At 44.1% G+C, this 26,046-nt stretch overlaps 1 protein-coding gene across 6 annotated transcripts in view; it reads right to left on the reverse strand.

Annotated features, from left to right (window-relative positions):
• RAI14 (retinoic acid induced 14) overlaps nucleotides 1-26,046 on the reverse strand; it is a 243,961-nt gene that overhangs the window by 171,372 nt on the left and 46,543 nt on the right. For all 6 annotated transcript variants that reach the window (XM_033933107.1, XM_033933134.1, XM_033933097.1 and 3 more), the window contains exon 2: nucleotides 12,018-12,101. In XM_033933107.1, coding sequence (XP_033788998.1) covers nucleotides 12,018-12,053 — 36 coding nt within the window. In that variant the 5' untranslated portion in view covers nucleotides 12,054-12,101. The remainder of the gene's footprint in view (nucleotides 1-12,017; nucleotides 12,102-26,046) is intronic.

A 26,046-nucleotide genomic window follows, 5' to 3' on the forward strand; every position in this document is an offset into this window, starting at 1 on the left:
TCTGCATCAGAGCAGAAAAGCAAATTAGGTCCCTCAGGCCTCCCAGACTCCAGACCTTCGGTACCCCCAATAAAATCCAATATAACCCAATATAAGAAGCCTCCTTCCATTTCTTCCATGACAAAAAACAGCACTTTAATGTGAAAAACTGACACGAAATCACCTTTTCAAAACCTACCATGCTGCCCCTGAACTGGCAATGATTTTCAGCATTACGAGTCATTGTTTCCTTTTATGCATTGCAAATGAGTGCTCACTGGCTTCGTTATGATCCATTTTTATATACTTCAATACAATTTGCGGGCATCTGGAACATGCATGTTAAGACCCGCACTTCAGCCCTCTGAGCAATTGGAAAACAATAATATGCGTCCAAATCTGACATTAAACATATGTTAACACCAGCTGTAGCTTTGAGCTTCAGCCCCTCACGGAGACCAAAAAAGGTTACATGTCCTATACTATAAAAAGAGCAATAATTGTATGCTTGTTAGAAATTTTATCTTGAAAACGGCTCTAGGATTTTGATAAAATGGGGAGAGGCTACATTTTAGGGTACCAGAAAGATTTAGCTAGGTGTCAAGTTTTGGAAAATTCATTGGGTGGGGGAGGGAATCTTCTTGGGGTTTGAAAAGACATTTGGAGAAACACCAGAATGAGGCTTGGAACACACAAGACTGCTAGAGCACCAGAGTGAGATTTGAACGGCTATTGGAGCACCAGAAAGCACAGTTACTTACCCTAACAATTGTTATCCAGGGACAGCAGGGTGACGTCATCCACGGAACCTGGATGCGGACAGCCTCGCAAGCAGACTTGCTTGTAGAAACGTAGAAGTTTCGAGTCAGTCGCACCGCACATGCGCGAGTACCTTCCCGCCCAGCGCAGGGCGAGTCTCCTCAGTTCAGATAACTAGCAGAGAAGCCAACCAGGGGAGTTGGATGGGTTATGAGAATAGCTGCCTGCTGTCCCTGGATAACAACTGTTATGGTAAGTAACTGTACTTTATCCCAGGACAAGCATATGGGTTACCTCCAAACTAACCAGAATGGGATGGTGGGAGTGTTGGCAACTTAGGAGAATAAATTTGTAACACTCTCTGGCCAAAATGGCCATCCCGTCTGAAGAAAACATCCAGACAATAGTGAGAGGTGAATGTATGAACCGAGGACCAGGTAGCAGCTTTGCAAATTTCCTCAATAAGTGTAGATCTGAGGAAAGCCAATGTTCCCTCTAATTTGTCATAGGCTGTGTGTGCAAAAAATTTCATCTGTGCGCATTTTAAAGAAAAACTAAATTTGTGTGCGCTATAAAAATGATTGCCAGAGGGCCCGGAGTTCAGTTATGGGCAGGTCTTTGAATTTAGTCTGAATTAACGAAAACACAATGTAATGTTAGTTAAACTTTATGTAACAAAGTCTCATTTCATAAGAACATAAGAAATGCCTTCACCGAATCAGACCTTAGGTCCATCTAGTCCGGCGACCCACACATGCGGAGGCTAATCTAGGTGTTCCCTGATGAAGACCTTTTTACCCGTATCCCTCAAAGTGATTTGCAAGGAGGTGTGCATCCAACTTGCACTTGAATCTCATAATGGAGGTTTCCGTCACAACCTCCTCCGGGAGAGCATTCCAAGCATCCACCACTCACTGTGTGAAACAGAACTTCCTGACATTTGTCCTGGGCTTGTCGCCCCTCAATTTCAGTCCATGACCTCTCGTCCGAGTCACATTTGACAACGTGAATAACGATGCTTCTTACTCTATTTTGTCGAATCCTTTTAGTATTTTAAAAGTCTCTATCATATCCCCTCTCAGTCTTCCCTTATCAAGGGTGAACAAGCTCAGTTTTCCGAGGCGTTCTTTGTAGCTCAAATTTCCCATCCCTTTTACTAGCTTCGTGGCTTGCCTCTGCACCTTCTCCTTCATTGATATGTTTCATTGAGCGCTACCCTATAAATGAGGTATCATTGTACTTTATACTTAAAATTTAGAAAACAACAGCAATTTAGTTTACAAAGTTTTTCCCTGCAAACTTTCATATTTATCCAGTCCGAATAAATTCTGTCAAGATTAGAGAGTTGTGCGGGGACAGAAATCCCACCCGTCCCCACCAAAGTCCCACCCGTCACCACCCATCCCCGTGAGGACTCCCACCCGTCCCCGTGAGGAATCCCTCTGTCACCACCCGTCCCCGTGAGGAATCCCCTCCATCCCCGCCCGTCCCCGCGAGGAATCCCCTACGTCCCCACCCGTCCCTATAAACTTCAGAAATAGTTATTTCAGTTAATTATGCTACTGAATTAAAGGCTCTGGTAGAAACCCATTTACAAATAAGCAAAAAGACTTTATTAATTTGGAAATATTAATTGGGAAGAATACATACTTTGTAAACGGGTTTCTACCAGAGCCTCTAATGTTTATAAATTTTTATCAACACAACTAATATACTACTTTATCCTGAAGCAAAAAAAAAAAAAAAGAATTTTTTTTCCTACCCTTTGTTGCCTGGTTTCTGCTTTCTTCATGTTCTCATTCAATTCCTTCCATCCACTGTCTCTCTTCTCTCTGTGTCTTCCATTTGCTCTGTTACTGTGCCTCTCCCTTTCTCCCCCCTCCCAAATTGGTCTGGAACCCATCTTCTTCCCTCCGCTCCCCCCCATAGTCTGGCATCTCTGTCTTCTTCCCTGCCAGCGTCTTCTCCCCACTCTCTCTTCCCCATTTCCTTTCAGCGTCCTTCTCCCCCCTCTATCTTCCACATGTGCTTTCAGTGTCCTTCTCCCCCCTCTGTCTTCCCCATGTCCTTTCAGCGTCCTTCTCCCCCTCTGTCTGCCCCATGTGCTTTCAGCGTCCTTCTCCCCCCCTCGTCTTCCCCATGTCCTGTCAGCGTCCTTCTCCCCCCTCTGTCTTCCACATGTGCTTTCAGTGTCCTTCTCCCCCTCTGTCTTCCCCAGGGCCTTTCAGCGTCCTTCTCCCACCCCCTGTCTTCCCCATGGCCTTTCAGTGTCCTTCTCCCACCCCCCGTCTTCCCCATGGCCTTTCAGTGTCCTTCTCCCACCCCCCGTCTTCCCCATGGCCTTTCAGCGTCCTTCTCCCACCCACCCCCCATCTTCCCCATGGCCTTTCAACGTCCTTCTCCACCCCTTTGTCTTCCCCATGTGCTGTCAGCATCCTTCTCCATCCTCAGTTTTACCCATTTCCCTTAAGCGTCTTTTCCTCTCCACTCCACCTTTCCTCCCTTTCTCTCTCCCTGCCTCCTTACCTTCGTGGCGCTTCCCCGCCCGAGCGACAACAGAACAGGCCCGGTCCGACAAACCTCCCTGCCCTTAACCGTGAATCTAAATTATCTTCTTACAGCTGCTGTAAGAAGGTAATTTAGATTTGCGGCTACAGGGCAGGGAGGTTTGTCAGACCGGGGCTGTTGTCGGTCGGTCGGGGAAGCGCCACAAAAGTAAGGGGACCTGGCCGGCTGTGCTGCACCTGGGGCGGACCGCCCCCCTCCCTTGGTACGCCACTCGAGCCGCGAGGCTACTCTCCTTCTCCTTACCTACCCTGCCTGCAGCAGGGTGCCAGAGAAGAGAGACTTTATTACTCCACTTAACCTTGTCGCCTAAGTATTGCATTCGAAGTTTGTTCAATTTATCCTGTGCAAGATGATAAGCTTCCAATGGTGTCAAACCACGTTTTTGAAATGTCATGGTTAAGGAAGCCAGTTCTGATAAAACATCATTCAAAACTTCAAGTGTAATATGAAATTGTTCACTGTTCAGCTTCTTATAGCAGTACTTTGCAATAGGATCATTATCTTTGTCTTCTTCAAAATATTTTAACAGGGGATCATAATTTCGAATAATTGCTTTAAGTGCAAAGTGTCTAGATAACCAGCACACTTCATTCAGAGGTCTGAAAGCAATTGATTCACATTCAGATGCATCTTCTATTTCTTGAAATTTGCATCGTTTAGTAGAAGACTGACAGAACACCGTGTACACAGTTCTCATTACAGTTTCTACTTCTTTCATCAATTTTACTTCTTTCCATGAATCAGAAAGTCCCAAATCTTCCCGATGTGCAACACAATGTTGCTGCACTAAATGTGGAATGTCTTTTCTCAGCTGTGCTGCAACACCATCTATTTTGCCCAACATAACAGAGGCACCATCAGAGGTGAACATAACCATTTTATTCAGGTCAAGTTCATGTTTCCTATAGAATTCCCTAATTGCTGTTACTATTGATGTAGCATCACATGCTTCCAACTGTAGCATCCCACCAAATGATGTCCTATACTCATTTGAATTGACTGGCCAATACTTAAAGTAGAGTATTAAGTACTTGTTGACAGAAATGTCTGTGCTTTAATCAACAGTTAACATATGATACGTTACTAATTTAATATCTGCCATACGATCATCTTGCACGATGCCATTGATAATTCCAAGAAATTCAAACGCATAGTTTTTGCTTCTCCAGCTATCAGGTATACTAACATACTTCGCCATGTGCTCATTGATATCTTGAACAGAGAGCATTGAGATATTCATCTTAATGGCCAGCACAACACTGTCGACAAGAACTTTAATTTCATCAGGACTGGAACGGTTCCGTTCATTACTAATTTGCAAGTTTTCTTTTTTGGTTGGGCTTTCAAGCAACATGTTAACCAGTCCCCCTCTTAAATTCGGATTTTTACTTCTGAGTTTCCTAATACTGTCGGTATGAGATTTACTTGATAGATGGCGTTTCAGAAAGTCCAGTTTCCAAACATCATCCCATATTTTTCCAGTAGAGAATTTTCCAGTTGCTTTGGAATCTTGACAATAACAACACACAACTCCATCATCTTCGTCATAGGTAAATATTTCACACAGTCGAACACGCATTGTATTTCGAGATTCCGGTGTCTTCGTTTCAACAATTTCCTCAAGCCATTCAGACCTAAAAGCTGTTGCAGCTCTCTTGCGTTTTACATTTTTTACCATTTGCAGTTTAGACATTTTAAGAGTTATATCTGGCTGCAATTTAATAAACGAATACAGTTATACAACCGCAGTACCACGCTGCACACTACAATTCCACAAAATAAACAATATGGCGGAACTTCAGGAAGTCAAAGAATCGGAAGTGTTTCATATCCTATGGGCCATAGGCTATAGCCCTATGGGGCACGTGACGTGTCAAGTTCAACTGCCAAAGATAACGTAATCACGTGAATGACTTAAAATTTATATTATAGCGCTTCAATAAATGTGATAAATGGAAATCAGAACAGCTGGTCTTCTGCAACATTTCATTTTAGCAGTGAAAATCATTTTAGGCAAAAATTTATTTTTTTTGTGCGCGCTATTTTAATTTGTGTGCGCAGGTTCGGCAAGTGGTGTGCGCACACACAAGTGCACAGCTTAGAGGGAACAGTGGCTGTGACTCGACTCTATAGTTGTAATCCAGCCTGGGCATAGCAGAAAGAAATACAAGCAGCCATCCAGTTAGAGATGGTACGCTTAGAGATGGGATGTCCCAACTTGTTTGGATCGAAGGAGACAAAAAGTTGAGGAGCAGTTCTGTGTGGTTTGGTGCGTTCCAAGTAGAAGGCCAAAGCACGTTTACAGTCCAGAGTATGAAGATATGATTCTCCAGGATGAGAATGAGGCTTAGGAAAAAACACTGGAAGAACAATGGATCGGTTGAGATGAAATTCTGAAACCACTTTAGGTAGAAATTTAGGATAAGTACGGAGAACCACCTTGTCATGATGGAAGACAGTGAAAGGTGGATCAGCAACTAAAGCTTGCAGCTCACTGACTCTTCGAGCAGAAGTGAGGGCAATGAGAAACACCACTTTCCAAGTGAGATACTTCAGATGAGCCGTATGAATTGGTTCAAAAGGAGGCTTCATCAATTGAACAAGAACAACATTGAGGTCCCAAACCACAGGAGGCAGTTTTAGAGGAGGTTTGACATTGAAAAGTCCTTTCATGAATTTGGAAACCACCGGATGAGTAGAGAGTGGTTTCCCTTCAATAGGCTGATGGAAAGTTGCAATTGCACTGAGATAGACTCAGATGGATGTAGACTTGAGGCCAAAAGTGGATAAGTGCAAAAGATAATCCAAAACAGAAGATAAGGAGGAATGTTCAGGCTTCTCATTGTGAGAAAAACACCACGCAGAAAATCTAGTCCATTTTTGATGATAGAATTGTCTAGCGGTAGGCTTTCTAGAAGCCTCTAAAACGTCTCTTACAGACTGAAAAAACTGAAGAGGAGTCATGTTGAGAGGTACCAAGTTGTCAGGTGTAGAGACTGCAGGTTGAGATGAAGCAGAGATCCCCAACTCTGTGTAAGCAGAGATGGAAACACTGGTAGAAGGTATGGCTCCCTGCTGCTGAGTTGAAGTAGAAGGGAGTACCAAGGTTGTCTCGGCCACCAAGGAGCAATCAGAATCATGGTGGTGTGATCGTTCTTCAACGTGACCAGAGTCTTGAGGATGAGAGGGAATGCATAGAGGAAGAGATTCATCCATTCCAGAAGAAAAGCATCTGCCTCAAGACGGTGAGGAGAGTATATCCTGGAGCAGAACTGAGGCAGTTTGTAGTTGTGGGGAGCTGCAAAGAGGTCTATCTGAGGTGTTCTCCACTGTGAAAAAATGTGATGAAGAGGCGAGGAATGGAGTGTCCATTCGTGAGGTTGCAGAAGATGACTCAAGTTGTCCGCCAAGCAATTCTTTGCCCCTTGTATGTAGACAGCTTTGAGGAAGGTGTTGTGGTGGATTGCCCAATCCCAAACCTTCAGAGCTTCTTGACAAAGGAAGGCAGATCCTGTCCCTCCCTGTTTGTTGACATAATACATAGCGACTTGGTTGTCCGTCTGAATGAGGACTACCTGGTCGTGAAGAAGATGTTGAAAAGCGTGAAGAGCCTTGAGGATCGCTCTCAGTTCCAACAGATTGATACGACACCGACGATCCGTAATGGTCCAGTGGCCTTGAGTACGGAGACCATCAAGATGAGCATCCCAAGTGTAGGTTGAAGAATCTGTCGTGAGGACCTTCTGATGGGGGGGCGTTTGAAATGGAGAGACTGCTTCAATGAAGGAGTGACTAGTATGTGTCGAGATAGCGAGTCGCAACCCTGCGTCCATTGAGATGCCAGGGTCCACTGAGGAATTCTGAGGTGAAGTTTGGCAAAAGGAGTCACGTGTACTGTGGAGGCCATGTGACCTAGGAGTACCATCATGTGTCTTGCCGAGATGGAAGAGCGGGAAGACACTGTTTGACAGAGTTGAAGAGCAGCTTCCAGACGTTGTTGTGGAAACAATGCTCTGAGTTGGATAGTATCCAGAACAGCTCTGTTGAATTGTAGATTCTGTGAGTGCTGAAGTTGAGATTTGGGAAAGTTGATTTCTAATCCCAAACTTTGTAGGAACCAGGTAGTCTGTTGGGTCGCTACAATAACCCCCTGAGATGTTGAATCTTTGATGAGCCAGTCGTTGAGGTAGGGAAACACCTGAAGACCATGGTTCCTTAGAGCTGCTGCTACCACTACCAGGCACTTGGTGAACACTCTGGGAGATGAAGCGAGGCCGAAGGGCAGCACTCTGTATTGATAATGCAGATTCCCCACCCAAAATCTGAGATATTGTCGGGAGACCGGATGGATGGGAATATGAGTGTAGGCCTCCTTGAGATCCAGAGAGCATAACCAATTGTTCTGCTCGAGAAGGTGATAAAGGGATGCCAGGGACAACATTCAAAATTTTTCGAAAATGATAGGAGGCTTGCGCCAGAAGACGTATGAGGAGAGACTGGAAGCCCTGAATATGTATACCCTAGAGGAAAGGAGAGACAGGGGAGATATGATTCAGACGTTTAAATACTTAAAGGGTATTAACGTAGAACAAAATCTTTTCCAGAGAAAGGAAAATGGTAAAACCAGAGGACATAATTTGAGGTTGAGGGGTGGTAGATTCAGGGGCAATGTTAGGAAATTCTACTTTACGGAGAGGGTGGTGGATGCCTGGAATGCGCTCCCGAGAGAGGTAGTGGAGAGTAAAACTGTGACTGAGTTCAAAGAAGCGTGGGATGAACACAGAAGATTTAGAATCAGAAAATAATATTAAAGATTGAACTAGGCCAGTTACTGGGCAGACTTGTACGGTCTGTGTCTGTGCATGGCTGTTTGGAGGAGGATGGGCAGGGGAGGGCTTCAATGGCTGGGAGGGTGTAGATGGGCTGGAGTAAGTCTTAACAGAGATTTCGGCAGTTGGAACCCAAGCACAGTACCGGGAAAAGCTTTGGATTCTTGCCCAGAAATAGCTAAGAAGAAAAAAATTTAAATTGAATCAGGTTGGGCAGACTGGATGGACCATTCGGGTCTTTATCTGCTGTCATCTACTATGTTACTTTGACCAAAAATTGGTTGAGAGTCCTAAGATCCAGAATGGGCCGCAGATCGCCCGTCTTCTTCGGAACAAGGAAGTAACGGGAGTAAAAATCCCTGTTCCGCTGTTCCAACAGAACTGGCTCGATGGCATGGAGATGAAGCAGAAATTGAGCTTCCTGAAGAAGGGCGGTCTGGGATGGATTGGAAGGATACTCTCTTGGAGGAAGCTCTGGTGGAACCTGAGTGAAATGAAGAGAGTATCCTTCCTTCCTTGATGATGATGAGCACCCAGAGGTCGGATGTAATTGTCGTCCATCGGTGGTAAAAATGATGGAGACGACCTCCTATAGGGGGAAAAGAATTCAGAGTCAGAACGGTGGAGGTTATGCTCTGTTTTAAATAGTCAAAAAGACTGAGTTGCCTTAGGTGCAGCAGAAGGTTGAGATTTTTGTTGCTTCTGAGGCTGCTGTTTCTTAGGAGGAGGACAGTTGTAAGGACCCATCCTCGGAGCAAAACGCCTCTGATAGATAGGAGGAGGGCGGTAGGTTTGGAAGGAGCTGGCTTTGGCTTAGGTCTTACAATAGAAGCAAAGGATTTTTCATGTTCAGACAATTTCTTGGTGGCTACCTCGATAGATTCATCAAAGAGGTCATTGCCTGCACAAGGAATGTTAGCCAAGCGGTCCTGGAGATTAGGATCCATGTCAATAGTACGAAGCCAGGCATGATGACGCATGGCTACAGAACAAGCTGCCGCCCTGGCAGACAACTCAAAGGCATCATAAGATGATTGAAGGAGATGTAATCTGAGTTGTGATAGAGAAGCGATTACTTCTTGAAATTCAAAATGTTTTTGAGTATCCAAATAACTCGAAAATTTAGGCAAAAGAGTAATGAGGAACTCAAAATAGGTAACAAAATGAAAATTATAATTAAGGACTTTAGAGGACATCATGGCATTTTGATAGATGCGATGTCCGAATTTGTCCATAGTTTTCCCTTCCCTTCCAGGAGGAACGGTGGCATAAACCTTGGAAGGATGGGACCTCTTTAAAGATGACTCCACAAGCAGGGATTGGTGAGATAACTGAGTTATCGAATCCTTTGCGATGAAGAGTTTTATACCTAGTCCAATTTGCCTGGAACAGCTGGAATGGTATAAGGAGTCTCCAGGCATCTGCCAAAAGTCTGAGACAAAAGCTTATGAAGAGGTTGAGGAAGATGCATAACTTCTAGATACTCTTTAGAGTATTTGGAACCAGTATCTAATTGAAGATCCAAGTCAACAGTCATCTGACGAAGAAAAGATGAAAAAGATAGCTGATCCGCAAATACTTTGCCTCGAGAAGGACTCGAGGTCGTCGAAGCAGCCTGGGTCGAAGATAAGGCTTCGGACGAAAAAAAGGCATCAAAAGAATATGGCGACTTGGACGAAGCAATCGAAACCGCTGCATCCTCGAGGTTTGGAAGGGGAGACCTCGATCGAGGAGTCGGCGGTCTAGTAGAAGTAGGGGTAGATCGAGGCTTAGTTGAAGAAGGATGTTCTTTAGAAGAAGAACTATGCCTGGAAGTTTGCCTCGATTAAGGCCTCGATCGTCGGTGAGAACGATGCTTGGAAGTAGATCTCGTAGATCGAGGAGACTTCGCCTCTGAGAGCGAAGCAGCCGATGCTACCAAAGAATGGATAGGACTGGAGGCTGTGGATCGAAGCTCCGAAGGCTTGGTGGAGGAACCTCGATGCACTCCCAAAGACTCTGCTCCTTGGATAGAGTGTGAGGATTCCTGCCGAGGCACTTGCAAAGATTCTGCTCCTTGCTTAACATGCTTAGATGCCAGACCAGACACTCGCAGAGACTCTGCTCCCTGCAAAGAGTGTTCAAGCTCAGACTGAGGCAAAGGAAGAGGCTCGACCTTGCAGGAGTCTGCAGAATACCCAGGCTGGATAAGAGGAAGAAGCTTCGGTCCCATATTAGTAAGGAACTGAATGAATTGCTTCTCCAACATGGTCTGGAAAGAAGCCGGCAAGGATGGATCCACGTCTGAAACCGGACTACCTGCTTTGGCTGGAGGTTCCACAGAGGCAGAGGAAATGTGCTTCGACTTGGAAGTCTTAGGCACCTTAAGCACCACCACTGGAACCTTTTGTTGAGCTATCTGATCTGAGGATATAGGGGAAGATACAGCAGGAGTCGTCGAGGAGAGAGACGTTGCAAATGAAGAAGCTCTGATAAAGCTCGAGGTCGAAGCAGTAGAAGCCGGATGAGTCTCGGTCGAAGGTGAGGTCGAAGCCGTCTTCAAATTCGAGGGATTGAAGGAGGAATCTATCCCGAAGATCTTCTGGACCAAAATTCGACGACGTTTAAGGGCTCGAGGTTGAAGAGTAGCACAGCGCTCGCACGACTTCGGTTGATGGTACGGCCCAAGGCACCAACGGTGTGGGTCCGTGATGAAAATTGCACGCTGGAGGAAAAGTCCATAGTCTGTTATTGAGAAAGACATTGGGGGGGGGACTGCTTGCCCTGTATCGGTAGCATGGAATATTGCTACACCTTGAGTTTTGGCAGGTACTAGTGACCTGGATTGGCCACCATGAGAATGGGCTACTGGGCTTGATGGACCATTGGTCTGAACCAGTAAGGCTATTCTTATGGTCTTATGAGCGGAGCTTGGTCTTCCAAGTACTCTCTCTACTAAAAACCAAAAGGCCACAAATATTAGCCACTTTGGACACTAAAAAAAAAAACCAAAAACTTAATTCCCATGAACCTCAACTATTGAATAATTCAGATTATCAAATCTAAAATATTTGTCTGATCATAGCATAAGTATCAAGGTATTGAGGTTTGGCACAAGATACTATCAATCCATTTTGAATGGAAAGGGGAATGTTTAGGTAAGAAAAGAATCTAATTACCATGAAAAACAAATCAGGATTTCTTGGAGGACAAGAGGAAGTCAGATGATGTCTTAGTACTCTCTCTGGTCTCTCCCACCCCTGCCCTTTCTGAAAGGTTCCTAATAATCAGAACCCACTTAGCAGTACCAGGGCTGAATGACACTTCTGGAGGTGTACCCTCAGTATCACTAGTTTGTCAAAAGAGAGTATCACTATATATATTAAAAAAAAAAAAAGCCTGCCCCCCCCCCTTGCTTTCCTCATTATTTTAATTCTGGATCACTTTTGGACTCCTCTACCCCACCCAGATTTTTTGGCATTTTTTTTTCTAAAAAAAATTTAGCACACAGACCTTTTAAGCATGCACAAATTGATCTTATGCATGTTTTAATTAACAGCTTTAAATTGATTTAAATCAATTTTGCATGCATTAATGAAGACACTAAAACGGAATGCATGTTAAATGTATATCCTTACTAGGCCTTAAAGCAAGCAAGTTATAACAGAACCTCTGGGTTTGCAAGAGTCATGCTATAAAGTAGAACCAACCTAATAGTAAATTGCATGTCAAGTAATTACAAGAATGTAGAATTTTAAAAGAAAACACACACTAAAAGAAATAAATCTGCCTGCTCTCAGTTGATCATTAACCCGAAGCCTTATCAAGGTAGGAGTAAAGGACTGGTTTTCTAGTACAAACTAACAAATATTAATCAGTCAGACTGAGTCACAGGGTACTTACATCACTCTTCCTGAACTTTGCTTTTAGGCTCTTCATCTTCAATCTATTCAAATTTCCAAATGTTACAAGTGACTTGTTACACACCTGAATGGGACCAATAGAAAAAAAAAACATTAAGGGCAGGATGCACAAAGCTCTGACACCACAGTAAAAAAAATACTGTGGTGGGAGCAATTTTTCAGGAATGAGCAATGCCCAGCATGAATAGCAAATTATATACAAGCTATTTGAGCAACGCAGCACTGGTAAAAAGGGAAAGAACTGTGTCTAGCGCCTGGCTCAGAAGAGCAATTGCTAGGCAAAGCTCCTCCCCCACCATCCCTCCTATCAAAAGTTTCTTCTGTCCTGCTGCTATTCTCCCTGCCATCTCATCTGATCACGGCAGGGGAATCCCCAATCCGCTGAGCATGCAGGACTCCCTGAAGCTGCCAATCGGCTGAACCGGCAGGGAGAGCAAGGCGTGAAACCCCCCCCCCCCATTTCTCCTGATTCACCCCGAGCCCTCCAAAGATAATCCTCCCCCCTGCCAAGCTAGACACCCCCGTACCTTTGGTTGAAAGATTGGCATGAGGGATGCTCATTCCTTCCCTACCTCATGAACCAACATCTTTAAAATGATGGCTCTGCCAGGTGCATCTTGGGATGCACTGGGAGGGGCCTAAATACCATATTAGGAGAAAATTCATTATATGGTATCTAGGCCCCCCTCCTTGCGGATGACACAAAGTTATTCAGAGTAGTGAAGACGCAGGGGGATTGCAAAGATCTACAACGTGACAATCAGGCTCGAGGAATGGGCATCAACATGGCAGATGAGATTCAACATGGATAAGTGTAAAGTAATGCATGTCGGTAACAAAAATCTCAAGCAAGAGTACAGGATGTCCAGGGTGGTACTTAGAGAGACCTCCCAGGAAAGGGACTTGGAAGTTCTGATCGACAAGTCGATGAAGCCGTCTACGCAATGTGCGGCGGCAGCAAAAAGGGCGAACAGAATGTTAGGAATGATAAAGAAGGGGATCACGAACAGATCGGAGAAGGTTATAATGCCGCTGTACCGGGCCATGGTGCTGGAGTACTGCATACAGCACTGGTCGCCATACATGAAGGACACGGTACTACTCGAAAGGGTCCAGAGAAGAATGACTAAGAGGGTTAAAGGGTTGGAGGAGCTGCCGTACAGCAACAGATTAGAGAAACTGGGTCTCTTCTCCCTCGAACAGAGGAGATTGAGAGGGGACATGATCGAAACATTCAAGATACTGAAGGGGATAGACTTAGTAGATAAGGACAGGTTGTTCACCCTCTCCAAGGCAAGGAAAACGAGAGGGCACTCTTTAAAGTTGAAAGGGGGTAGAAAGTGGTGGAAAACTGGAACGCTCTCCAGGAGGCTGTCATAGGGGAAAACACCCTCCAGGGATTCAAGACAAAGTTAGACAAGTTCCTCCTGAACAAGGTGGTACGCTGGTAGGGCTAGTCTCAGTTAAGGTGCTGGTCTTTGACCAAAAGGGCTGTCGCATGAGCGGACTGCTGGGCATGATGGACCACTGGTCTGACCCAGCAGCAGCATCTCTTATGTTCTTATGTATCCCAAGATGTATCAGGCAGGGCTGCAATTTTGAAAAGGCAGGCCTGGAGGCAGAAGGGAATGGACATTCCTCCTGCAGATCTTTCAACAATAGGTATGAGTGGTGTTAGGCTCAGTAGGAGGGGGGGAATATCTTTGGAGGATTTGGGGAGGATCGATGGGAGGAAAGGGGGGGAGGAGGGGTCACTACTTGCTCTCCCTGCCAGTTTATCTGATCAGGGATTCCCCTGCTGTGATCAGCTGATAGCGGCTAGCCACGGATGACTTTTTTCTTTTTTTACGGGAAACAGCTGTTTGTGTATTATGTGAGCACACTCACACACACAAAAGCTGTATCCATTTTTAAAAAATGGGCACAGCTGTTGTGTGGGTTGTGCACACACACACCAGCTACTGGCAGCTCCAGATCTGCTGGAAAATTTCAGCACCAATTATTTGGTGCTGGGGGGTCGGGGGGAGGGTAGTATTCCTGTTAGAGCATCACAAGGAAAGCTCATTAGAATACTAATGAGCTCCTTGAAATGCACTAGCATAGGATTCTCAGTAGCTAATGCAAGGATTGTTAGCAGCCACGGAGAACCCTTTTGTGCATCGGGAGGGAGCTTTCCGTGCCAGTCTAAGACTGCTTTTACAAGTCTTACTGCCATGGAAAGCTTTTGAGCATTGGGGCCTAAGTCTTTACTATTAAATACTAGCTATACTTACAGTGAAACTGACTGCACTGAACTCCATTGTTTGTAAATTTTGCTCAATGTCCTATAATCTACACATCTCCATTTCAGACTACAGTATCCTAGGTTCCACAATTTACAAAAATAAATGTCACTTTCATTACCATAGTGTCCAATATTAAAAAAGGGTTCAAACAGCAGAAATATGATTGTTGGATCTTTAAAAAGAAGTTAAAATGTTTTCTTCTTTAAAATTAAGCAAGATGGCGTGGTAGCCATATTAATCCACTTTTAAAGATAATAAAGAGAAATGAAACAAAATAAAAGAAAAATGATACCCTTTTTATTGGACAAAATACATTTTTGATTAGCTTCCGAAGGCATCATCATCATCTTATTATCTTTTGGGGTTTTTTTTTAAATTAGTATTTTTATTCAGAACTCTCTCTCCTTTTTAATTTAATTTAATACCATGCCAGTTCTGTTTCAGTTTCTGGTTTATGGAGAGAGCTCTTTGATTATAAGTTAACTTTATTTTCCTCTCTTTGAATATTGTAACTTAAATATCATTACTTCACTTTATCTTTTGCAAACTATTTAGGGCCCCTTTTACAAAGATACAGTAGTGATTCTCAAGCATCAAATACACCGAAGTCCAAATGAAACAAGTGGGCTTCAGTGCATCTGCCGCGGGATAATCACTACCACAGCTTTGTAAAAGGGGCCCTTAAATGGAATTACCGATTAGCGGTATATCAAATTTAAATAAATGTGAAACTTGATGGCATATAGTCTCTCACTTCTCTCCATTCTGGTTTCGTACATCTCTAGTCTTCCTGCAGAAAAGTAACAGAGTACAAGTCTACCTTACAAGAAGTGACTACCCACAACAGACGCATATAAAAAGAATATAATTCAAAGCAAGCTTTATGTAAGGATTGGAATAAGGGAAGACAGAGTGGATGGCTGAAACCAGTACTTAAGGGTACCAATTGCTTCTTCTCCTCTTTTCCCTCACTCCACCTCAAGTTCTCATTTTATCCCCACTGCACTGGTAGAAACATAGAAAGATGACGGCAGATAAGGGCTACAGCCCATCAAGTCTGCCCACACCATTTACCCACCCTCTTAAGTCTACTGACCCCCTAAAATCAGCTTCCTCCTCCGCTGGGCCTTGAGTATCTGAGCATGCTCAAGGCCCAGCAGAGGAGAAGGCCAATTTTCAAGAGTGCCCAGATGAGGGTAAAAAGCGGCGGGGGGGGGGGTGCTCAATTGTGTCGGGGGGGGGGGGGGGTCGGATCATGGCGGGGGGGTGCCCAATCGTGTCAGAGGGGGTTGGATCGTGGCAGGGGGGGGTGCCAGTTCGAGGCAGGGGGGGTGCTCGTAAATCGAGCCATGCTCGGTTTACGAGGCACCGATTTTGCAAATGTTTTGCTCGTCTTGCAGAACACTCGCAAACCGGTGCACTCGTAAACCGAGGTACCACTGTTTATGTTTCCTAAAGACAGAAAAGGGCCATGTGGTCCTAAGAATGAACAAGTTCCATTTAGTGATCCTGCAACTAATGATGCAAGTTAACACTTGCAGGACAGCCAATGAAAACTACTGGAAATACCAGAAGACAAATCTAGTCTGAATGTAGGATTTACAGTAGTTACCAATTAAGTATGAGACTGTTACTAAATTGGATAGATTGGCACAGGCTACGCTCACAACATCAAACACCCAACACTTTAGGAACCAAATCTGTTCTACGGGAGCAAGACACCTTTTTGGTTAGAGGAAGGGAACGGGACCCTAGTCTCTGGTGCAATTTGGGGCAAAAGGCTAGTTGAGCCTAGGCCACCCATTCTACTGTCTATTTCCTATTCCATGTGATGAGATTTGTGACACCGCTCCTCACATCCTCTGATGAAACATGTAAGAAAAATGCAGGGCAGTCACCAAAAGATTTTTCAAGGTAACTAGAAGTGGGGGTAAAGAATGTCTCCTTCCACTAATAGTTGGCAAGTTTTGCTATGATTATGGCTTTAAAATACTGTCCAGTATACAAAGTGGGGTAAAACTCTAGAGTATTTACGTATAAAGCACAGCATCATTGCAATATGCAAATGGAATGAAACAGTAGTAAAGAAATAACAGCTACTGAAGATGCAGGAAAACACAAGATAGGTATCTGTTTTGAAAAAAACAAACCAACCCCAAAACCTTGTGCTTAAATTTTTGAAAGAAATCTTATAAGTGTGTTAAAAAAAAAGCATCTTTTTCAAAATGTTTATGTTTTATTAACATTTGATATACCACTTAAGCATATTACAGATCTAAGCGGTTTACAATAAAATACAGCTACTTCCCTATCTGTCTCGAAGGCTCACAATCTAGCTAAAGTACCTGAGTAAACAATTATTAAAATACAAAAGATATAACAAAATTCCAAGAATTGTGAGGGAAAAGTACAATTCAAATAACAAAAAAAACAAGAAAAAGATAAAAAAAATAAAATTAAAATATACAAATAAGTTTAAGAGTTTGGAGATTAAGCAACATAAATTCCAATCTGGTGCTAAGTCCAATCATCAATCCGGTCCAATAGAGCTCCACATTTGTAAGGAAGGATCGAAACAGAGAAGTGATGGTGGGCTGTGGGGCCATCCCTGCCAGAGGTGAAGGAATCAACGGCTGCAATCTGGGCCCAAGAACAGAAGGCAAAGAAACCAGGAAGAAGAGGCAGGCCATGAAAGGTCATCCGACACTGTCACCAATCCACTGCACACCATCCAGGCAGGCCCCACCAATGCACACCAACAACACAGCTTCCGGCAACTGTTCTTGGTCCCGGCCCGCCAGAGGAGTGGTGCACAACAATCGCTGGCGCCGAAAGGAATGACCTAACAGTGCAACCATCAGGTACAACGCAGTCCCGTCAGCACGAGAGGGAAGCTGTGGTCCCCAAGAACCACTCCAACTCAGTGCCTGATGGAAGCAGAAGTAACAGCAGCATCCACAGCACAGCCAACAAGCAGAAGACGAGAAGAGAGAGCGCAGGGCAGAACTGGGTCCAAATACAGCAGCTGCTCTACTCACAGTCACAATCTCGGCATCCAAAAGAGAGAAAAGAAGAGCTGCGATCCTGCAACGATCCTCAGCCGTCACCAAATGCAAGTAGGAAAGGCCTCGGCTAAAGATTAACAGTTCAAGGCCTTTAGGTTCTATAACTGTCAAACTCCTACATTCAGAGATGTTAGTGATTTTCTCACTCGCCCAGGGTAAAATTAAAAGTAAAATGAACAGAACCTCATAAAACTATAAATAAAGTAGACGAAAGAAACAAAATAAAGTTAAAACCAGCAAAATAAAACTAAAAATTAAAAAACATAAGAGGGAGACACTGAAGCCCAGGTCTTAATCGGACAAATGGTTGATGAAGGCATAAATTTTCCTCAAAACAAGAAGCCAACCGAAACTGCTTCAACCAAAATAATGTACAATCCAGACTGCTACCAGAGATCATAGTCTTCATTAGGAATTTAATCTGGCCTTTAGAAGAACGTTAAAATGTTATCTGTTTGATAAATATGTATAATCTTGATAAGTTAATAATTTCTTAATGTTATATTTTATATATAATGTACTGTATTTTGTGGTGTAAATTTGCTGTGCTTTTACAGTTCTTACCTCTTTTTTTTATTTTTTTATATTTTTATTTATCAAATTTTATATTTTACAGATCAAGTATCCACTTGTACAGAAAGTTGAAGAAAAGCAAGCAAATAAAACTCAAGAATTAAAATACATAATAATCAAATAACATAAATATTTAGCTTAAATTCAGCTCAAGTCCTCCATTTAAATCCAAGAAAAAATAGGCGAACATTTTAACAAATATTAACAAAATATTTGAATCAAATATATAAGAAAACAAGATCCCTTTAGCTGAGAGAGGATACCATTAAATTCAATTTGTACTTCACTTTTATTTCCCTTCATCTAGTCGAGTTCCTGCCAGAAAGGCTGTCAACTGGAAGGGCTCAAAGAAAACATATTTTTTCATACGATATTGTATTACACATTTACAAGGGTGCCGTAGAAAAAAAGTCCCTCCAAGGGATGTAACCCCTGGCTTCATCATAAGAAATTCTCACCTTCTTCTTTGAGTATCCCGTGCCAAGTCTGGAAACATTAAAATTTTATATCCAAGAAATTCTTTCATTTTATTTTTAAAGAAAAGTCTAAGCAACCAGTTTTTATCTGGTGCAAGAGCTACAGTGAGAAGCAATGTTGCCGCAGATGCGGTCTCTCTATCCGAGAGTTCCAGCATTGCTGAAACATTAAGTGGTTGATTATCTTCCTGTGGTTTAGATGGTGATTTAATAGCTTTCATCGGCAAATAGTAGACTTGAGTAAGTGGTGGTAATGTATCCTCTGGAATACCTAGAATCTCCAACATATAACGTTTCAACATATCCCTAGGTGTCACAGAACAGTTCTTACCTCTTATTGTAAACTAAACTGAACTGTGGGGTATTATGGTATATAAATAAATGCATTATTATTATTATTTCTGTATAGCGATAATGATGTTGTAACCCGCCTCGAACTCTGCTTCAGAGGATTTGGTGGGATATAAGATCACTAACATAGTGGCCATTTTGATGGCAGAACCAACTAGAGATCACTTCTACCTCATCTGCACCACTAGGACCACCATAGCTTGTAGGTAGGCCTGGGGTGTAGAATTCCTCTTTGAGGAAGGTGGCGGGAGACTGGGAAAGCTGTAGAAGAAAGCAAAACATTTCAGTTTTCACTGAAAATACGAGGGCATTTTTGGCCAAAACTGAACAAGCTAAAAAGAGATTTCAGCCCAGTTTTGTTGCCAAAGTCAAAACTCAGTCAGCCTCTAACTCAAACACACTCAGAATACACGTGAAAAATGGAAACCCTATTGCCCTTTAAAACAAATGCTCTCATAGCCAAGTTTTTGTGATGACCTCAGACTGTAGGTCATGAACTCTTGCTGCTTGACAAGTTCTCCAAAAATAAGTTAGCTGATTTCTTCATCTACTGTGGCTGCCAAGAAAAAAAAATTCATTGAAAGCTGCACTCATTGATAACAGGTTTGGCTTGTTACTTGTAATTTCATTCTATTTCTTCAACTGAAAACCAAATTAAATGAGAACAAATAAAAAAACGGACATGATTATATGAGCTACATCCTTTAGGCCCTACATCCAACCAAAATACCATTGTTGGAATGAATGCTTCTGCATAGTACTCACAAAATCTTCGACATTTTAAAACGTGTATCATATTACTTAAAATTAATGCACCTCTCACAAATTATTCTGGAAATTTTACTTTTATTGGTATCAAGGGCTACTGGATTAATGCACACTAACACAGTTAGTGTACATTATTGATGAACTAAACTAAACTAAACCTTAAATTTATATACCGCATCATCTCCACAGAAGTGGAGCTCGACACGGTTTACAGGAATTAAAAAAAAGAAAGAAACTCCAATGGAAAGAAGAAGGGCTTGGTAAACAGGAAGGAAAGAGGGGACTTAGAATAATGGAGAGAGGGGGAGAAGTTACATTTTGGAGAAAAGCCAAGTTTTCAAATGTTTTCTGAAGTGTTGGAGGAAGGTCGAACTCCGAAGATGGGCAGTAAAGCTGTTCCACAGCTCGGTGATCCTGAAGAGGAGGGATGTTCCAAGTTTTCCTGTGTGGGATATGCCTTTTAAAGAGGGGAAGGATAGTTTGAATTTTTGAGTGGATCTGGTGGAGTCCGTACTCGAGGAGAGCCAAGAAAGTGGAAAGAGGGGAGGGAGGATGCCGTGAAGAGATTTGAAGGCAAGACAGGCGCATTTGTAGTGAACCCTGTGGATGACTGGGAGCCAGAGAAGTTGAAAGGGGACAGGTTTAGAACAAATGCTAGGAAGTTCTTTTTTACCAGAGGGTGGTGGACACATGGAACAAGCTTCCAGAGGAGGTGATAAGCCAGAACTCTGTACAGGGGTTCAAGAAGGGTTTGGATGGGTTCCTGGAGGATAGGGGGATAGAGGGGTACAGATAGAACTTGAGGTAGGTTATTGAATTGGTCAGTAACCACTTCACAGGTCGCGGACCTGATGGGCCGCCGCGGGAGCGGACCGCTGGGCAGGATGGACCTCTGGTCTGACCCGGTGGAGGCAACTTCTTATGTTCTTATGTTCTTAGACAGAAGCGGGGAAACATGGTCGAATTTGCCTTTTGCGAAGATTAGTTTAGCTGCGGTGTTCTGAATCCGCTGAAGTCTGAGAAGACTTTTCTTTGTTAGGCTTAGGTAGATGGAGTTGCAGTAATCTAGTCTGGATAGAATAATGGATTGCACAAGGACAGCAAAATGTTGTTGGTGGAAGCAGGATATGACTTTTCTTAGCATATGAAAATTGAATAAGCATTTTTTTACTAGGGAGTTGATGTGGTCGTTGAAGGACAATGTAGAGTCAATGATGATTCCCAGAACTCTGCTAGAGTGCTCAAGCTGCAGATTGGTGCCAGAGGATAGTGGGATGAGGGTGGGTAGCTGATCTAATTTTGGGCCGAGCCAAAGTAGTTTTGTTTTGGTCTCATTTAGTTTCATTTGAACGGTGAGAGCCCAGGATTGGAGATTTGTTATACAAGATGAGATGTTATCAGAGAGGTTGGTGAGGTTAGAGTCGGTATCGAGGAGGACAAGGATGTCGTCGGCGTAGGTGTAAAGTGTCTCTGAGGTGGATAGTTGGAGGAGTTTCAGGGAGGACATATAAACATTGAAAAGAATCAGGGATAGAGGTGAACCCTGAGGGACTCCGCAGATCGGTTTCTAAGGGGAGGATGAGGTTCCAATGCAGAGAACAGGTTCCAATGCAATGAACAGGTACCAATGCAGAGAACGGGACCTGCAGTAAATCTAGGGTCGGTGTTGGGAGGGGAGGGGCAAACAGGGCAGTTGCACTGGGCTCCACAGCGGCTGACATGTTTCTCCCTTTTCTCTACCCTCGTCTGGCATCCCCCTGACCTTCCCAGTCTAAAAAAAAAAAACTAATTACGGTTTGCAGAGGATCACCGGCGCTACAGCAAATCTAAACAGGCTGCTCACAGCTTCCGCTGCACTTTCCCTCTGCCACAGTCCCACCCCACCTCTAACATAACATCCTGTTTCAGTCTGGTACAGACCGTGGTAGAGGGAAAGTGCAGTGGCAGCCATGGGCAGGCTGATAGATTCATTGTAGTACCGGCGATCCTCTGCAAGACCATAATTACTTTTTAAAGTTAGACCAGGAAGGTCAGGGAGATGCCAGACAAGGATGGAGACAAGAAATATGCCGACACACAGGATACTCCTGGAGTTGCTCTTCTTGAAGTAGATGGGACAGGGAGAGGGGTTTTAAAGAGAGGGGAAGAAATAATGGACTTGGAAACAGGAGAGGGAGAGAGATGGTGGACAATAGGATGGAGAGAGGAAAAAGAAAGGGAGAGAAGTTGGACCCCAAGAGGTGGTGTGGAAGGAGGGGGGATAGCGATATTGGATAAAAGAGCAGTTGGGAAGAGAAAGGGAGAGATGGTGGATCTGGGGATGGTGGGGAGAAAAGGAGAGATACTGGATGAGAGGACAGTCTGGAAGAAAGAGGCATATGGAACTAGGGATGAGAAAGAGGGGAAAATGTTGAATTTGGGGGTGGAAGAGAAGGACAGATGCTGAACAATGGGATAGAGGGCAGAAATAGATGCTGCATCAAGGGAGTGACGGAAGAACAGAAAAGAGAAGGAATAATGATGACCTTGGAGCAAGAGGGATGAGAGATGGGACAGGAAGATACTGGAAAATGTCAGGCAATGAGACTGGGTTAGACCTCAAGAGAGGAGAGATGAATTATAGAAATAGGGAGAGGTCAAAAAGGGGTAGCAGTATGTAGACAAAAGTTAAACTGAACTGACAAGAAGCTAGACTGCATACAATACACCACCACACCCTGCCATGATCAGTTTAGCAGCCGCAGCAGGGAACCCATCCCCTCTGCAAAGTTGGCCAGCAGGAGGGATACTCACTCTTTCCTGTCGGAACCCCTCCTAAAAACTAGCCCCCAGCCGACACCCCCTAAGCCCACCCAGATCCCCCACACCCATACCTTTTTCTTGTAGGCCGGCCAGAGGGCTGATTATTCCCTCCGGCCAACAGGCCCACCTCCACAGAATGGCAGACCTTCCCCTTCCTGGTGCATCCAATTGGAATCATGGGATGCACTGGGAGTGGTCCAAGACTCCGATTGGCCAGATCCCTTATACAGGACGCCCGTGTGCAATTCTCAAAAGCCGCTTAGGCGGCTGCTGAGACTGGGTGTCCTATACAGCAGTGGTTCCCAACCCTGTCCTGAAGGACCACCAGTCACTCAGGTTTTCAGGATAGCCCTAATGAATATGCATGAGGCAGATGATATGCATGCCTGCCACCTCCATTATATGCAAATCTCTCTCATCCATATTCATTAGGGCTATCACGAAAACACGACTGGCTGGTGGTCCTCCAGGACAGGGTTGGGGATCACTGCTGTACAGAATCCAGCCCTAGAAGTCTATTTTTTATTTATTTATTTTTCTATCCCATTCTCTCCAAAGAACTCAAAATGGGTTACAGGATATTATACAGTTAACAGGTTACAATTTGCCATAGTTACAGTGCAGGATATTTTGCAAAATATAGACAGCAGATATAAATTCTCAAAATTGACACATTTTGATCACTAAATTGAAAATAAAATCATTTTTCCTACCTTTGTTTGGTGATTTCATGAAGTCTCTGATTGCAATTCCTTCTGACTGTGCATCCAATATTCCTTTCTTTCTGCCTTCTGCATGCTTCCTCTCCTCCAGACCTCATTCCATTCCCCAAACATCTCTCTCTGTCCCTCCATGAGTCCAACTTTTTCTTCCTCCTTCTCTCTGCCTACTCCCCCCCTGAAGCCTCCACCGCCGATTTCTCCCTGCCTCCTCCCCGAAGCCAATCCTGCTACCCGACGCACTCCATTCCCCCAAACTTTTTCTTCCTCTCTCCCTGCCTGCTCTCCCCTCCCCCCCCCCCCGCTGAAGCCACCACCGCCGATTCCTCCCTGCCCTAGCCCCGAATACGACCCTTCTATCTAAACGCTCTATTCACACTCCCACCACCTCTGTTGCTGCAGCAGCAATAGAGACGAGCCAGGAGCATGCGACTGCATGTGGCCAGCCCACAAGCCTTCCCCCCTCCCCCCAATATCAATTCTGATGGAGAGAAGGTTCCAGGCCAGCCAGGCAACGACTGGCCCATCCCTGTTGCTGCTGCGGGGGGTGGGGGGGAATGGAGCATGTCGGGTGGCGGGATTGGCTTCGGGGGTGGGGCAGGGAGGAGTCTGCAGCGGGTAGCAGCTTCAGTGGGGGGGAGGCAGGCAGGGAGAGATCCCAGGCAGTGGCCAGCCCGCATACACCCCAACAAGCAGCCCACATACCCCCTGGGGTATGCTTACCTCAGGTTGAGAAATACTAGTCTAGGGTATAGAGTAGTTGGGTGAAGTCAGACTCAGAGAAGTAGTTCCATATTTTTCACAGTTGACATAGGTAGTAAAATGAGGAAGATATCACTTGAGAGATATGGTTAGAAAATGACAGGTTGGAGTCAAGGAGTATTCCTAGGCTGTGTGCTTGGTGCTTCGCAGTTATGCTAGTTGAGTCCCAGCATAGCAAGAAATGGGCATGGTTGCAGTGTTCTTTGCAGATCCAAAGGAGTTCCGTTTTGGAGGCTTTTAGTTACAATTTGTTGACATACAGTTGACAGTTGACAGACAGACAGTTTTTGATTTCAGAGAGGCAGTTTAGGAGTTTTGTGATCTGGGCTTTGCATCGTTGAACAGTACGCTTTGGGATCTATTATTCAGGAAGGACGCAAACCACTGTAATGCAATGTCTCGGATTCCAATTTCAGAGGGCCATGCAATGAGGAGAGAATGGTCAATAGTGTCGAACACCATGCTGAGATCCAGCAGCACCAGAAGGACATCATTACCCTTATCCATTAATTTTCAGCAGTTGTTGACGATGTCGAGAAGGCCGGTTTCAGTACTGTGGAATTTCCTGAATCCCAACTGGAAGGTGGTTAGTGCTCTTGGTTCATTGATGAAGGAGTGCAATTGGTTTAACAATGTCTTTTCCAGGATCTTGGAGATGAAGAGTTGGTAAGCAGACTCCTGAAGTGCTACATGAAGATTTGGAATGGACTCAGGAGAAGCAGTGTCAAGTTGTTGAACGATTGAATGTTGAAAATGCAGGATTTGAAGCTGATGAACTATAATCCTAGATGAAAGCATAGAGCCCCGATATCCATTCCTGCTTGCGGAATTCAGGAGATGACAATCTTTTCCTGGGGGAGCATTAGCAGGAAATTTTGCTGCTTTTGATTTCTTAATAGCTGACACCAAAACCATGGAGTGGTGAGGGAGTTGAAGCAAGTCATGACCAGGTGCCTCTTTCACCTTGTATTTTAATTCAAGTTTCTTAGAAGCTGTGAAGACTGATAGGAGTTTTTGCCAGTTAGCTAGTTGTAGGTCTTGTAATATCTGATGTACTGGCAATGTAATAATGGAGTTTTACAGGGCTGAAAGATAGCTTGAAAATCCTTACTGCATGTGGGCACAGTGGCCTGATGAAGATTCAGAAGAGTAGAAACCTTTTGTAAGAACTTAGGATAAGAAAACTCCTCTGTTGGGACTGACTGCAAAAGAGGTAAAGAAGGCTGGTTGGGGTCCGATACAAGGACATCATCATGCTCTGATCAATCTTTAGGAGAAACTGTCTGCACTGGAGATGAACAGATAAGGGTGCAGGGACCCCAATCCATGCTCCGAGGAATAGCAACAGAGTTTGATAAAACAGGATTGTCTGATGAAAGTTGTTCCACACAAGCAGGGCACTGCTATGATTCGAGGAGAGGCTGAAGTAAAACAGTACTATCCTGCATAAATTTTAGTAAAAATTAGAAAGTGACTGAATAAACTCCAAACCCAGAAAAGGAGGCTCTGGAGCTAAAACAGGCAGAGCAAGACGTTTTGGTGATACCAGGTCATGGTCCAAAGGAGCTGGAGAGGCAACCCATTTAGTCTTAGCATGGATTTTTGCCGATTTTGACATGGTTTTCATACTTGCAGCCAAATCTTTCAGCATTGAGATGGGAGAGGACCATAAGGCCCCCAGGAACCTTCCGAGAAACATTCACTGTTAACAGTGACGTCCCGTGTCTTTCTGTGAGGGATGTGCCACTAAAGTTGCCACTGGTGGCGAGAGAGTAACACCCCTCTGGATAGGCTTCTTTTTATATCCTGCCGCAACTGCCGTTTTTTTCTTCTCTGCCAGCATCCCCAGCAGAATGGAAACAGGGCCCTGGAGGGAGGGAGCAAGCGGTGAAGTTGGCAGCATCAACGCCTCCGCTACAGTTCTGGCCGAAGGGAGAGAGAGCCGCTGTCCATGGTGTCAGCCTTGAAGGAAAAAAGATTTTTTCCCCCACAGTCTTAAAGCCCGCAGTATTTAGGCAGTTTATAAAACCATATATATTGTCGTTGATTTTTTTTTCTGTGAGAGGCTTTCTTCAATCTCTCTTTTTTTTCTTCCTTTTTTTTAATTAATGGAAAGAACTAATGCTCTAATGGCTAGAAAGCCTTTTGGCTTTCTTATTTCTCTCTTTTTTTTTTTTTAATTTCCTCCGAAATAGACGGGAGAGCTGC

The sequence above is a fragment of the Geotrypetes seraphini genome, chromosome 1 (genome assembly GCF_902459505.1).
Source record: "Geotrypetes seraphini chromosome 1, aGeoSer1.1, whole genome shotgun sequence".
Taxonomy (NCBI): domain Eukaryota; kingdom Metazoa; phylum Chordata; class Amphibia; order Gymnophiona; family Dermophiidae; genus Geotrypetes; species Geotrypetes seraphini.